The sequence below is a fragment of the Theropithecus gelada genome, chromosome 5 (assembly GCF_003255815.1).
Source record: "Theropithecus gelada isolate Dixy chromosome 5, Tgel_1.0, whole genome shotgun sequence".
NCBI lineage: Eukaryota > Metazoa > Chordata > Mammalia > Primates > Cercopithecidae > Theropithecus > Theropithecus gelada.
Genome location: NC_037672.1, coordinates 179,617,987 through 179,632,345, shown reverse-complemented (window position 1 = coordinate 179,632,345; position 14,359 = coordinate 179,617,987). Strand labels below are relative to the sequence as shown.

The 14,359-nt window shown below is 38.0% G+C and overlaps 1 protein-coding gene across 1 annotated transcript in view; it reads right to left on the bottom strand.

Moving 5' to 3' along the window:
• Positions 1 to 14,359, bottom strand: part of TENM3 (teneurin transmembrane protein 3) — a 657,776-nt gene that overhangs the window by 105,434 nt on the left and 537,983 nt on the right. Inside the window, exon 12 of the mRNA XM_025385351.1 lies at positions 9,074 to 9,259. Coding sequence (XP_025241136.1) covers positions 9,074 to 9,259 — 186 coding nt within the window. The remainder of the gene's footprint in view (positions 1 to 9,073; positions 9,260 to 14,359) is intronic.

The following is a 14,359-nucleotide window of genomic DNA, read 5'->3' as shown; positions in this document are numbered from 1 at the left end:
CTGGCCCATTTAATACCCTCAGGAACTCTACAAGGTAGTTATTATTTTCATTCCCACTTTATAGATGAGGAAACTGAGGCACAGCAGGCTTAAAGTAATTTCCCAAGATCATACAGACATGAAGTGACAGAGCTGGAACCAGGGGGAAATCCAGGGTTTATGGGTCTGAAATTTACTAATGTGGGAGGCCCTCTTTAAGAAAAAGAATATCAAAATATAAATATGAAATTGGTATAAAAGGATGTAGAATGAGAAAAACCACAACAAAACATTATTTTTCAGTTATACCACAAATATCAGAGAAGCCACACACATTTTTTTTTTTTTTTTTGAGACAGAGTCTCGCTCTGTCACCAGGCTGGAGTGCAGTGGGGCAATCTCAGTTCACTGCAACCTCTGACTCCCTGGTTCAAGCTATTCTCCTGCCTCAGCCTCCTGAGTAGCTGGGATAACAGGCATGCACCACCATGCCCAGCTAATTTTTGTATTTTTAGTAGAGATGGGGTTTCACCACATTAGCCAAGATGGTCCTGATCTCCTGACCTCATGATCTACCTGCCTTGGCCTCCCAAAGTGCTGGGATTACAGGCATGAGCAACTGTGCCTGGCCCCATATACATTTTTTTATTCAGTGCTTGCCATGCCTCTAATGAATATTTCTCCTATATTTTGGGGCTATAATTACTCTTTAATTGCCTCTTTATATGACAATGATTTTTGTAATTTTTTTTTTTTTTTTTTTTTGAGACGGAGTCTCGCTCTGTCGCCCAGGCTGGAGTGCAGTGGCGCGATCTCGGCTCACTGCAAGCTCCGCCTCCCGGGTTCACGCCATTCTCCTGCCTCAGCCTCCCGAGTAGCTGGGACTACAGGTGCCCACAACCGCGCCCGGCTAATTTTTTTTTGTATTTTTAGTAGAGACGGGGTTTCACCGTGGTCTCGATCTCCTGACCTTGTGATCCGCCCGCCTCGGCCTCCCAAAGTGCTGGGATTACAGGCGTGAGCCACCGCGCCCGGCCATTTTTTGTAATATTTTCTATAGAGAGATAGAAAGATAATTCAGTCTATATTCTGTGCGATAGTTTACTTTTCATTATTGATAAAACTATCAGTAGTAGTCCAATTGACTTCAAAATTTGTTATTAGTAATGTCATGTAAATTTGTGCCATTATTGTCAAGTTTGGAAATGCTTTTTTTTAATTGTGTAATAAACTGATCTTAAATATGCTGAGTTGATAATACTCATTAACTATGTTATTGTGATGTCCGCACAGTAGAATATTTTGAGTTTTATGTTAATTTTGCAATGTCAGTATTTCATGTCACATAAACAAGACTTTCTGGTGCACTCATGTGATTCAGTGATACTCTGGGATGCGTAACACATGTGATTCCACACACCGTTGAACTTCATATTTGCAGTACTGCTACGGAGTTATACCCTACAAATACAGGAATTCAGACAAATACTCAAAGGAGAAATACTCATCTAAAAGGAAAAGCTATGGCATGTTTATAATTATATAAACTCTATTATCAAGTACACGCCTGGTAGGAGAAAACTTCCGCTTTAATTAGGCATTTTAGGTATTTGGTGACATGAGGAATTTTCCAGGCCAGCTTCTATTTCCATACATTTCAAACCTTATTTCTCCTCCAATACCTACTTGCTTCTAGTGCAAAGCTCCACAAGACAAAGTCGTATCTTCATCTAATTACTCCCTGACCCTGTGCTTTCGTGTCACTAGGTGAGTCAGTGGAAGGTAGGAAGATTCCTAGGTGGCTAGCAGTAACACCCAGAGAAGTGATTTCACACCTCATATGCACATCCCATTAAATCTAAACTCAATGTACCCCCAGAGCAAATTCTTCTTATCGGAATTCTCACAACGCCCACAGCCACCCCAATGCCATCCTGCATGAGGAAAAGTGTGGTGAAAAGGAAGTTGGAGCGTGAAGAGTCAGAAGTCAGCTGATTTGCAAGTTTTATATTAACATATGACACCTGAACCCATGGTGTCCCCTTTTGGGATCTTAGGAGGAGCCAGTGCAAATGAAACCCTGACATTCATGCTTCACCAGCTTCACAGTAAACCTGTTTCTGGCAAGGTCAGGGATGCTGGTAGTTTGGCGCAGGGTTGCCTTTCGTCACCACTACCAACCACTGACTGATGTGAAGCCAAATGCCTCCCAGAACAGCCATTTGTGGGCATGATGTGGTGTCCTATATCCACTGTGAATGGAAATTATCAACAAAATGTGACTTAAAATCTACAAAGACATTTTTAGAATTACATGTTGTTTTATTTTGGATATGATGCTCAATTTGGGAAACACTGCAAAAGTTCCGAAGAATACTGAGTTTTGTAATTTAAGTCAAGCATTTATCAGAGCGGTCACTTTATTTTCAAATTTGTCACCTACTTTTTAACAATTAAAATACTATTCTTTCACCAGAATCTGAGATAAGAATTAGAACACCAAGCCTAAGCTTGCCCGTACCAGTAAAAGTTTTGATCTTTCTCTCTTTCCACCCCACATTGTTTCCGAAATACCTCCCCGGCTGTGTGCATTTCATTTGCAGTTTCTAATCTTCAGCCTCCCAAAGCCCAAGAGCAGCCCTGGTGTTTAACAGACGATGCTGAGTACTGCACGTGTAAGTTTTGTCTGAGCAAACAAAGCCCGTCTTTGTGATCATTAATGATCTCGTTTCCCAATGTACTGAGAATTAGAATAAAAACAAATAGCTGGTCTTTTGTAGTTTAAAGGAATTAGGATGTCCCCTAGGCTACATTTCCATTTGAATTGCCTAAAAGTACATGAAAATCAATGTAGCTCAATAAACAACTCTGTGCTTGAGACATTACTAGAAGAAAAATACATCCATATCCTCCACCTTTCTTTCATCATCATGATTTTAAAAAACAATGCTCGGCTGGGTACGGTGGCTCATGCTTATAATCCCAGCACCTTGGGAGGCTGAGGTGGGTGGATTGCTTGTGTCCTGGAGTGTGAGACCAGCCTGCCTGGGCAACATGAAGAAACCCCTTCTCTACAAAAATACAAAAAATTAGCCAGGTGTGGTGGCACACTCCTGTGGTCCCAGCTATTTGGGAGGCTGAGGTGGGAGGATCACTTGGGCTCAGGAGGCAGAGGCTGCAGTGAGCCATGCCTGTACCACTGTGGTCCAGCCTGGGCAACTGAGTAAGATCCTTCTCAAAAATAAGAAAATAAATGAAAATTAAAAAAAAAATAAAACCAACTCTCAAACCATTAACCCAAACATAAAAATTTCTTGTTAAACAATATCCATTATGAGACTAGATTATATTTTATAATAATAAAATGGAAATGTCATTAACTCTTTAAAGTAAATTTCCTGGACAGTTGTTTTGTTCTGTTGTTCTTGTTTTTGAATGTTGGCACCCAAAACATTTTCTGGGTTGTACTTTGTCTCATTTATACTTAATAACAAAATTAAAACTTGAATTTATTGAACATCATTTGCTAAATGCTTTACATTCTAGTATTCCATTTGATTCTAATCATCCCATGAAGTACATAATACTCACATTTCATATAAAACCAGTTAAATGACTTGCCCAACGTCACTCAGTGGCACGGAAAGAATCCCAATTCCCAAAGCTTTTAAACATCACAGTATTCTGCTTCCAAATCTCATATGTGTACTATTACAGCCATTTTACATTTGGGAAAAAACCCAACTGAGGCTGAGAACAGTTAAGATACAAGTTCAGGGATGGGCGCGGTGGCTCATGCCTGTAATCCCAGCACTTTGAGAGGCCGAGGTGGGTGGATCACCTGAGGTCAGGAGTTTGAGACCAGACTGGCCAACACGGTGAAAACCCATCTCTACTAAAAAAATACAAAAATTAGCTGGGTGTGGTGGCGGGCGCCTGTAACCCCAGCTACTTGGGAGGCTGAGGCAGGAGAATCACTTGAACCCAGGAGGCGGAGTTTGCAGTGAGCCGAGACTGCGCCATTGCACTCCAGCCTGGGTGACAGAGTGAGATTCCATCTCAAAAAACAAAACAAAACAAAACAAAACACCAGTTACAGTGAATAAATTGTAAAACTGACTTATAAACATTTTATTTAAAATGTCAAAGCCCATACCTTTTTTATTTACGTTACCCTGAGTTTTGTAAGATATCGTTCTTAGTATCACAGAAGAGTTGTTCAATAATTGCTTACTGGACAAATAACTGAATTAATTAACAAATAAAAAGTAAGTGAGGCATGCAAAGTAGAGCATCTCACAAAACGAACCCCAAGTGATCTGAAAAAGTAAAGATGGTTTCTTGCTATGTTTCAGTGCCACAGGAAAAGCAAAAACAAAAGTTAAATGACATAGAGATAAAAAGAGAATCCCATGTTTAAATCTAGTAGTTTTCCAAATAAAGCAGAAATTATCAACAGTGAAAAAATCCTAGAACTGCAAGAGACCTTGAGGGGTCCTTCAAATAGGGCTACTACACAAGAGACTTGATCTTTTAGGATAATGGATGGAGAGAAGTTAAAAAAAAACTCCCATTCTAAAAATACTCCTTAAGCTAATAAAAAGAACTGACAAAACCTCCAGTGTTTCACACCTAAGTAATCACAGTATTAAGCTTTAACAATACTATGATTACTTGGGAGGTTCCCAAATTTCTTGAGTAGCTTGTTCCAGGATTTAAATATGCTTTCTGACCCGAGGTTCTTCATTGTATCTAACAAACATTTACACAATATAAACCCATATTCTCCACTTCTGTCTCCTGGATAAATGGAAAATGCCAATCAGCCTCCAGAAGACAACTTGCCTGTCTACAGAGAGCTGAGCCTTCTTTCCCTTCCCAACAACCCTCCATGGTAGGTAACAATCAAAGACGTTATTCAATCATTTCCCTGCTGTGGTCTCATCTCATCTACAGCCTCCAATTCTCTGGGATACAAATGAATGACTTCTGGGGTAAATCTCTTCCGCAAATACCAAAAAGAATAGTTCTTGTGGAAGCGATAGGTTAGCAGTTGTTAAAATTTGGTATTTAGTATTTATCATTGCCCAGGTTATTTACTTCGTATTACACTTAAAAGTGACTGATTCTGCCTATAACTATCTGTTCAGCAGAGCCTACCACTGCATTTGCATTGCATCTGTGGCCAACTAACTGCATCTACAGGTCATTCCCACAGGAGATTTTCCCTCTTTTTCTAAGCAAGAAGAAGCCCAATTTCTCTGACCTACCTCAGCTCTCATATTACAGAACTGCTTAAGTTTTTCACAGAGATAGCCAGATAATATTCTTATTATGTCAACTATTATTTAAAAAACATTTCATTACATTTAATATATTTTTAACTTGTCTCTGAATTCTCTAAATATTTTTACATCTTTCCTACCTCATGAAAAACAACGGCAGCCCATGAATAGAATCCTTTGAAGCTTATATGGAACGGTCACATATAACAGAGAGTATTTTTGTAGTGGAGCATCTGTATCAGTGCTATTACTATCAAATCATTTTAGCAGTAAGTACTGGTGCTTATTTGATGTGGCTTATTCACGTAACTTCTCTTTCTCTTTATTTATTAAAGGGTCTTATAATCATGAATGCCTTATGGGGAGGAAAGGAGAATATCTATTTTAATCACAATATTGCTAAAAGTAGATTTCTCCTAGTTTCATTTTCCATCTGCATGCATCACTAATCAAAGGGAAACCCAAGAAAGGAGGACTTGGGACGATGAACCTGCGGACGAATATGCCTAATTTGCTGAACACATGATTCATAATGAAAGGAAAATATGAATACTCTAACAAAAATATCAGAATGGAATCCTTTCAGGTAGATAGGGCGTTCAGTGAACACTTCAAATTCATAACCTGTTTTACTCTCAAAATGCCTATGGTTTTATGAAAGCATGGACAGAGTTTATGAAGACAGTAAGATGACTAATGAAGAATGTCCTTTGCTTTCTAGTGGGAACTTTTGTTTGCTTCTGTTTACTTTCTCCTCCATTTCTCTTTCAATTAACCTCCCTGTTTAGTATTCAATGAGATGGCACATAATATGGAGAAAGAAAACAATCTTCCTGATTTATGAGCATTCTTTCATCAAGTGGCAGCTTCTTTCAGCCAGATGCATAAGAGTTGAAATGGAGAGGAAATGCAACAACAGTAACCATCCCAAGTGAGAACACACACCAGAGTTTCCTGGGTGTTTAATCCGTGGCTCACAAATGGTCTCTTAGGGCCACTTAGGGCCCTAACCCCCTAATCAGGAAACTATGGTGGGCATATACACAGGTAGTAAGGAAACATGGGAAAGGCAATTGGGTCTTTGTAGGCCAACATTGGAAATAACTCATCTTATTAGTATAAAAGAGCAGAAAATGCTTTAAAGGCACTCTGCATCTTTTAAAAGGTTCACATCTAGGATTTATTTTTAAATGAAGCAGGTCCCTTATTTCCCACACTGCTACTCATATGGAGTATAAAGCAACAGAATAAATGAAAATACTAGAAAATGGAATTGTTAAGAACTATTGCAGGGTTTATTAAATTGTAATACAAAGACCCACTGCTAACAAAAATCCTGTTTGTTCCTACATAACTAGGAATTTGTTCAAGAACAGCTCATCTACGGGAAACTATTATCCGTGTAATAATACCAAGGCCACTGAGAACAACACTAAAATGATCTGGTGAATAACTATTGGTTGGTAAGTTAAATCTGCCAATGGATAACTTTTTGGTACACTTCCTGGTTTTCAAAGCTATACACACGTGTTTGCTGTACTTCCTAAGATACATACAGTCAGATCATCACTTTTCTCCCTCAGCTAGACTCAATTCACTTCTTCTGATTGGGTATCGGGTGGTGGGGTCACAAAGAATGAGGGGATATGATCAGAGGTATAGTTTTCCCGCCCTGCCTCTGGTATATAGGCATTCTGGCACCTGGGACATGGAGCTGTTTGGTTATAGAGGTATTGCATTGTCCCTTGTATGGCCACAAAAGGATACACAAATCCTGCTCATCAATTTTTTTCTGCCTTAATGGAGTTCACATGAACAATCTCTGCCACTGCCCCAGAAGGCCTCTCTTTGGGAGGGGAAGGCCACATCAGTGGGTACGAGCCCTGTGCAAGCGCTATGACTGTGGGCATCTGTTGTTGATTTCAGCAGAAACTATACGTTTCCCCAGCTGCAGGCAGGAAGCTCCAATTCAACCAGCGAAGCTCCAAGGATGCTGTGCAATTAAGAGCTAACAGCGGGTCTGATTCGCAGGATTTTGGCGGGCTGTCCCTTGGCTGGCATCTGGAAATGTGGATGTCCCCTAAACTGACAGGGTTATTTTGTCCACACCCACTCTTCTTAGGAGAGTTGGGATTTTGGTGGTTGTGGCAGACAGAGGATACCTCCTAAAACAGCCCCAATAAAAACCTTAGACTCTAAGTCAGGGAAGTCCAATCTTTAGGCTTCCCCGGGCCACCATGGGAGAATAAAAATCGTCTTGGACCACACATAACATACATTAACACTAACAATAGCAGATGAGCTAAAAAATTGCAAAAAAAATCTCTGTTTTAGGAAAGTTTATGAATTTGTGTTGGGCCTCATTCAAAGCTGTCCTGGGCTGCATATGGCCCACAGGCCACAGGCTGGACAAGCTTGCTCTAAGTCTCGAACAGGCTTCCTTGGGCAGAAATACTGCACACGTGTCGATTCATTTCACTGCTGGGAAAAGGAGCATGCTACATGTGACCTCTCCCAGTGGGAGAGAAGGAAGGTGGGAAGGCTGTGCATGGATTTCTGCAGACTCTGCGGGATATGTCTTTTTTTCTTGCTGGTTGTGACACATTACAGCCATGATACAACTACCTCTGGGTCCTGAGTTCTTCTTGAAGATCACCAGCGTGGGGGTGCGGCGAGACCCTTGAAACAGATGTCAAGGATGGCATTAAGACTAGGAAAAACCTTCCATGAAGTTTATAATGACACACTTGTGACAATTTATAAGACGTATGTGATTTCAATTTTCCCATGACAAAGTTTCTGGCTACCCAAAAAAGCAAAAAAGCGAAGTACATAATACTTACAGATACATCAGAAGAAGACATCTTTAAAAGATACTGACACTCCCCACAGATTTATCAACTTCCACCCTCGGAATGTACAACAATGTGGGGAAATACTATGCCACCAATCCTGAAATGTTGGTAGGACTGTGCCATCTATAACCAATATTGTGTGCTTTCACTGAAGTGATGTAGAAATTTCTTACATACTTTTGTTGTAGTTTTACAATGAGACATTTTAATTTTAGTGACAAATGGTAAAAGCAATGACACTGAGTATCTTGAAAATAGGATACATATATTTGGCATACTTTTGTATCTACGCTAAATATTGTTTATGTACCAGCGTTTTAATCTGAAACATCTATCTGATGGTTTTATTTAACCTATAGATGTCCACAAATGTCATCATATATGAAAAAGTGTTAACCATATAGGTTTGTTTAAAAGCAGCGAGATTTGTGCATTTTATTCTACTTTATTTCTCATGATACCACAAAATAAAGTCATAAAAAGTCAAACGTCTTTTGTAGAGACTCAAGATACGGGCAAGTCTAAGCTGTGTGATTCTGGAAACCACAGCAGCCAACAAGGCCATATATTTGAAAAACATTTAAAGCATTTTTTTCTAAAGTGGAAAATCTGCTATTAAGAAACGCAATGACAATATGGAACATCAAGAAGTAATATTTGATAAAACTTCACTTATAAACAAATCATTAAGTCTGTTTTATGTGAGTCCACTTACGTGGCCATCCCCAAAACCAAGGAATAAAAGTTTAAACCTCATACTTGTGACAGCTGTTCTAAAAAGAACTCAATTGCCATCATAAAATGACAACCATATTTAAAAAATAACTTCGTGTTAAGAAAGACAAGTAAAAAATAATGCAAAGAACAGGCTTTTTCCAAGTTGAAAACAGCTGACCATGGGGGCTCTTCTCTGGGAGGAGGGGACAGATAGACACAGACGTGCAGTGAGCCTACCAATAGTGCAGTGCTCTCCATTCCAGCCCTGGCTGCATTCGCACTTGCCATCCTTGCAGGTTCCATGCTCGGCACAGCGGGGATGGCAGGCTCTCTGATTACACGCTGGGCCCGTCCAGCCTTCTTCACAGCGACATGTCCCCCCCATGCAAACGCCGTGTGAGCCACAGTCCACAGAACATATTTCTGTGTGGGAGGAAGAGGAAGCAAAACAGGAGAGAAGGGTAGCGGGAGGGAGAAGGGGAATTAATAAGCAGCACTGCATCTTCCACTCACATTTGTTCAAGGGAAACACAAAATCATCAAAAAGAAATCAGAAGTATTTGTATGCTAAGTAAATTTCAGCACCGACTACTAGGAAATTATCAATGGTGGAACTCTACATCTTTATTCATCATTTAATTTTACATGCTGCTCTAATCATGCATAAAATACACATGACAATTGCTAGAAATAATTTCTCTCTCTATATAATACTTTAGATAGAAAACATTACATATATAGAGAGCAGTCATGTTTATATACATCTATCACCAAGAAAACAGGTCCCCATATCCCCACCCCCAAATTAATGAAATATTTCAGCATCTCAGGTATCTAACAGGCTTGGGTTTCATACATATGGCAAGAATTTGAAAAGGGGTTATTTCTAATGCCACATTTAAATGTTTTAAATATTCAGAAACTTTCACTAAGAGGAATCTACTTTGGTAAGCAAATTAGCTTGCTTCTGACACAGACATGCATGTAAAAGGAAACTGTTTTTCCTATTCAGTAAATTTGTACTGTTGACAGATACAAATTTCTTAATCCACAGTACAAAACCAGTTTAATAATACATATAATTGACTCTCCTTTGAAAAACAAAGTTTTTCAATTCCTAGAATTACTGAAAAGAGCACAAGTTACCAAATGACTTCAAATGTTATACCAGGTTAGCTCTTTAAAAAGAATTCAGATGTGTAAGAAAAATTTTTTAAGCTTTCTTAAAAGCTTTCTTTAACTAGTTCCAATTGAGAGACAGGGAGAGGGAAAGGTAAAAGAAACTTTGAAGGTTATTTCATTTTACTCTTTACATATAAGGTTAAAGTTAGCTATAGTTTTTTGGGGTAATACCCCTGAAATTCTAAGACTGTTGATTAGTTTTCGTTTTCTTGCAAAAATAAAGCACTGAACAATAAAAACCTAAAATCCTAACAAACAGAAAATGTACTAAACCTTTATTTGATTAAAAAATAGTAGCTGTTTATGCAGTCACATGTTCTGTTTTTCCTATTCATTCCCCAAATAACATTTCTCAGACACGTGATTCTCTATCTTACAGGCTAACTTTAAACACCTTATCAAGGCACTATGAGAGTTGTAATATTTTTTATAAACAACACCCAGGACTATTAACTGGAAGAGGGTAGCACACAGGTTTTTTCAGGCAATATTTTCTATCTCCTTTGAATTAAATTTTTGATTAAGAGATCCAAGATAGTTTGATTAACTTCAGAGCAACATAATATCAACCCAGCTCTAGAAGCGAGAGGTTTCTTTCTGAGGTACCCTTTTTATTCAATCTAATCAATTTTTCATTAGGGTGATGGTGTTTATCAGCATTTAGCACACTAGCTTTGAGCAAGGTGCGTCAATCTTTGTAATGAACTTATTAATTAGAGTTAATTTAATTGAAGTGGAATTGAAGGGCTAATTAATGAGCAAACTGCTGATGAAGATAGAGGAAAGCCCTGTTGCTTTCAAACCTATAAACTTTCAGATGGAAATAATTCATTTATTCTCTTTTAGCAGCTTAACCAAATGTTTCTTCCGGTGTAAAGTCTACTCTCTTATTGAATTTAGATATGTGAAGGTCATTTCCACAACAACAGAAGAGGTAGTGAGTAAAGTGTTTTCCTCTAGCATTCACTTGGAAATTCAGAATTATACTGCTTGTAAACTTTAAGCCACAAATGTAAAATAACAGTGCTTTTATAAGCTTTAAATGAGAACTGTGCAATAATCAGATAAATTTGAGGCACACAAGACCAGATATTTTCACAGCATGATTGGAAGCATATTTGAGATCTTTACTATTAATTCTAAGTGGGTTTTCTGTCTTTCTGCAGCTAATAGCAAAGTTTCATAAAGATTTTTTTCTATACTTATTATAATTACTTTCTTCAAAAATGGAGTATTGTATTCATTATGCTACTCTATTTATCGAGAGTTGAATAGATGTGAAATTTCTTTTTTGCATTGAGGATATCAAGATGAATAGGATAAAGATCTCTGTTCTCTATGACTAAACAGTCATTTAGTACACAGGTAAAATTAGATTTTCAACTACCAAAATAATTACAGCAGCATGAAAAAAATTCAGTCTAAATATGTAAAATAATGATATGTGATTTTTGGCAGCCAATTTAATCTTTTAATTAACATTTATATGTGTATTTTCCAATTCATAGCAGTATCATTTTATGAAGAGGGCTGAATTAACTTTTAAGTAATTTAGTATCAGTTACAAACTACCCTTTATAAAATAATTCAGGTAATACACTATAATAACTTTATATGAAAAAAGGGGCTATTGTGCTTGTTCCTTTCCGACTCGGATAATTGTAGGAAGCAAATCTGAATGACAGTATTTCAAGCAAGTATTATTCTACAGCTAGTCTTAATATGCCGTTTTACTGATGGAGGCATAAGAGACCTGAACCAAGTAGCTTCACTATAGAAGTAATTATCTCTATAACATTTAATTGGATATATTTTGTGGAAAGGGTTTTTTAGTATAGGTAAAAACTCAACAGAAAACACTAAATGCTTATTTTATATGTAAATTATATGTAATTACAAAATATATTTTACGAATAGAGGACAAAACAAGTTAACGTGTTATTTAAAATAATACCACTCCCTCATGCTGGGTAAGTGTTGGTTGGTGGTAATATCCCTAAAACTCTTTAATAAGACATTTCAGGCTCTCTCTAATCCAGATCCCAATTTGTGTTTTTACTCTTATTTATTCTATACATGTTATTTGCTCTAGCAGATGTGAATTTTCTCACCAAAGTTTCTGGTTCCTCAAGCAAGCCAGAGGTGTATGGGCCAAAAGATGAGGGAGAGTGAATAAAACAGGAAGGAGGGGAAGAAGAGAAGGAGGGAGGGAGGAAGGAAGGAAGGAGAGATAAGAGAGGGAGGGAAGGAGGAAGAAAACTCATCTCACACAAAAATCAGAATGGGAAGGAGAAAGGATGAAAACTTGTCTCTCAGTAGTATATGAGTTCAATAGAAAATTTTCATGAATATTATCAATTAGCTGATAGGAAACATTTGTCAGTCTGGGCTTCCAGGATTCAATTTGTAGGAGGTAAAGAGTAGCAGAGAAATCTGTCATGCTGACACTGACTCAGAGGGCAGCAGAGATGTCACCCAAGGTTCTTGAAAGGCCAGGAAACAGCAATTTGTAAAAATTACTAGTCTTTTTACTTCTTGCTAAAAATAAACATGTGAATTAGCTTCTCAGCACAATATTTCATGTCATTTTATGCCATTTGATTGTACTAATAGAGGAAACAATTTGCATTTAATAAATTTCACATTTGGGGAACCATGTCCAATCACTAATGTGGAAGCTCCTCTGAATTGATGAGAAATTAAGTATGACAAACTACAATTAGCCTTTAGAATACTTCTACCATAGTGACTACTATCACCACCCTCTACTACGTCTATTAGTGGTTAACACTTACTGAGCACCTACTGTGTAAGGTGCTATTCTAAGTGCTTTTCACGTACTAACTCATTTCAGCCCTACCTCAACTGTATAAAGTAGTCCTGTAATTATCTCCATTTTACATACAAAGAAACAGAGGCACAGAGATATTAAATAACTTGCCCAACGTCATATTGCTAGTGAATGGCCATCCGAAATTTGAACCCAGGCAGCTCAGAGTCTGTGTTCTGGTTCTCAGTCACTTACTGTTAAACAGGCTTAGAGAAGGGGGCAGGAGAGTAGATAGACCCCTTCACTGAAGCCAAGACTTATATTTAATCTAAGTGGGATGTTTTTATTCACTCTATACTGCTAGTAAAATTCATTTTCTTTCTCATTTCTTCTCCTTGTCCTTCCTTCTCTATAATCATCCTCTTCCTCCTCCACTTCTCTTCCCTGTTTCTCTTTCTCATTTTTCCTCTTCTTTTGATGAATTGTGTAGTTTTGCTTACTTTGAGTATCCAAACAGAATTCATCCTCTTTTCTATTTCTCACTTCTCTTCCATTGCCTCCCTATGTCCTGCCTCTTCAATCAGCCTCACCCTTTCCCAACTTTCTTGCTTCATTCAGGGACATTAACATTAGCACCAATTCTCCTTGCTTCATTTTTACAGCTCTTCTCAACCCGTGTCTCTACTGTGTCTTTTTCAGCAGGTCCTGTCTGCTTTTCCTTTCAAATGTCCCTCAGATTTATCTTTTTCATTTCTACTGACTCCCAACGAATTCATGCTCTCATCACCTCACACTTGTGGGAAAGTCCTCCAGCTTGTCTCTTCACCATCAAAGTCTCACAATTCATGCTCTCTGACTTATTATCTACAGGACAGTTTTCCAAAAACGATACTCTCGTTGTCTTACTGGGCAAATTAGTGCTATTGGTAAATCCTCCATTGCCTGAAACTATCATTTCTAAACCTTACTCCCCATAATTAGGCCCAATCCAATTTTTTGCCTCCAAATACTTTTTCACTGTCCCTTGAATATAATGATATTTCTCACAATTTCATCTTTGCTAATCTTTTATTTAAATTGCTTGGAACCAGAAGTCATTTGGATTTTAAACTTTTCCAGATGTTATAATATTTGCAGAATACATACCAGTGGAGCATCCCTAATCTGAAAATACAAAATGTGAAATGCTGCAATGAGCATTTCCTTTGAGCATCATGTTGGTGCTCAAAACTGTTTGAATTTTGGAGCATTTTGATTTTCAGATTAGGGATGTTCTATGGTAGTGATGGTGGTGGAAGCGATCTTTAGAATTTATTATCAGCCAAGCTTTGTACTAAGTATGTTATATACATTATTCCAAGTAATTCCCACAGCATCTTTGTGAAGAATGTCCCATGATTTTACAGATGAGTAAACTGAGGCATATAGCAATTTGCCTAAGGTCACATAGCTCTTAAGGAGTACAGATTGGATGTGAATCCACACATCTGATTTCACAGTCCATGCTCTTAAGTACTTTCTAATACTGTTCACCTAGCCAAAAATTATACCCTTACCCAGACTGCCATCAT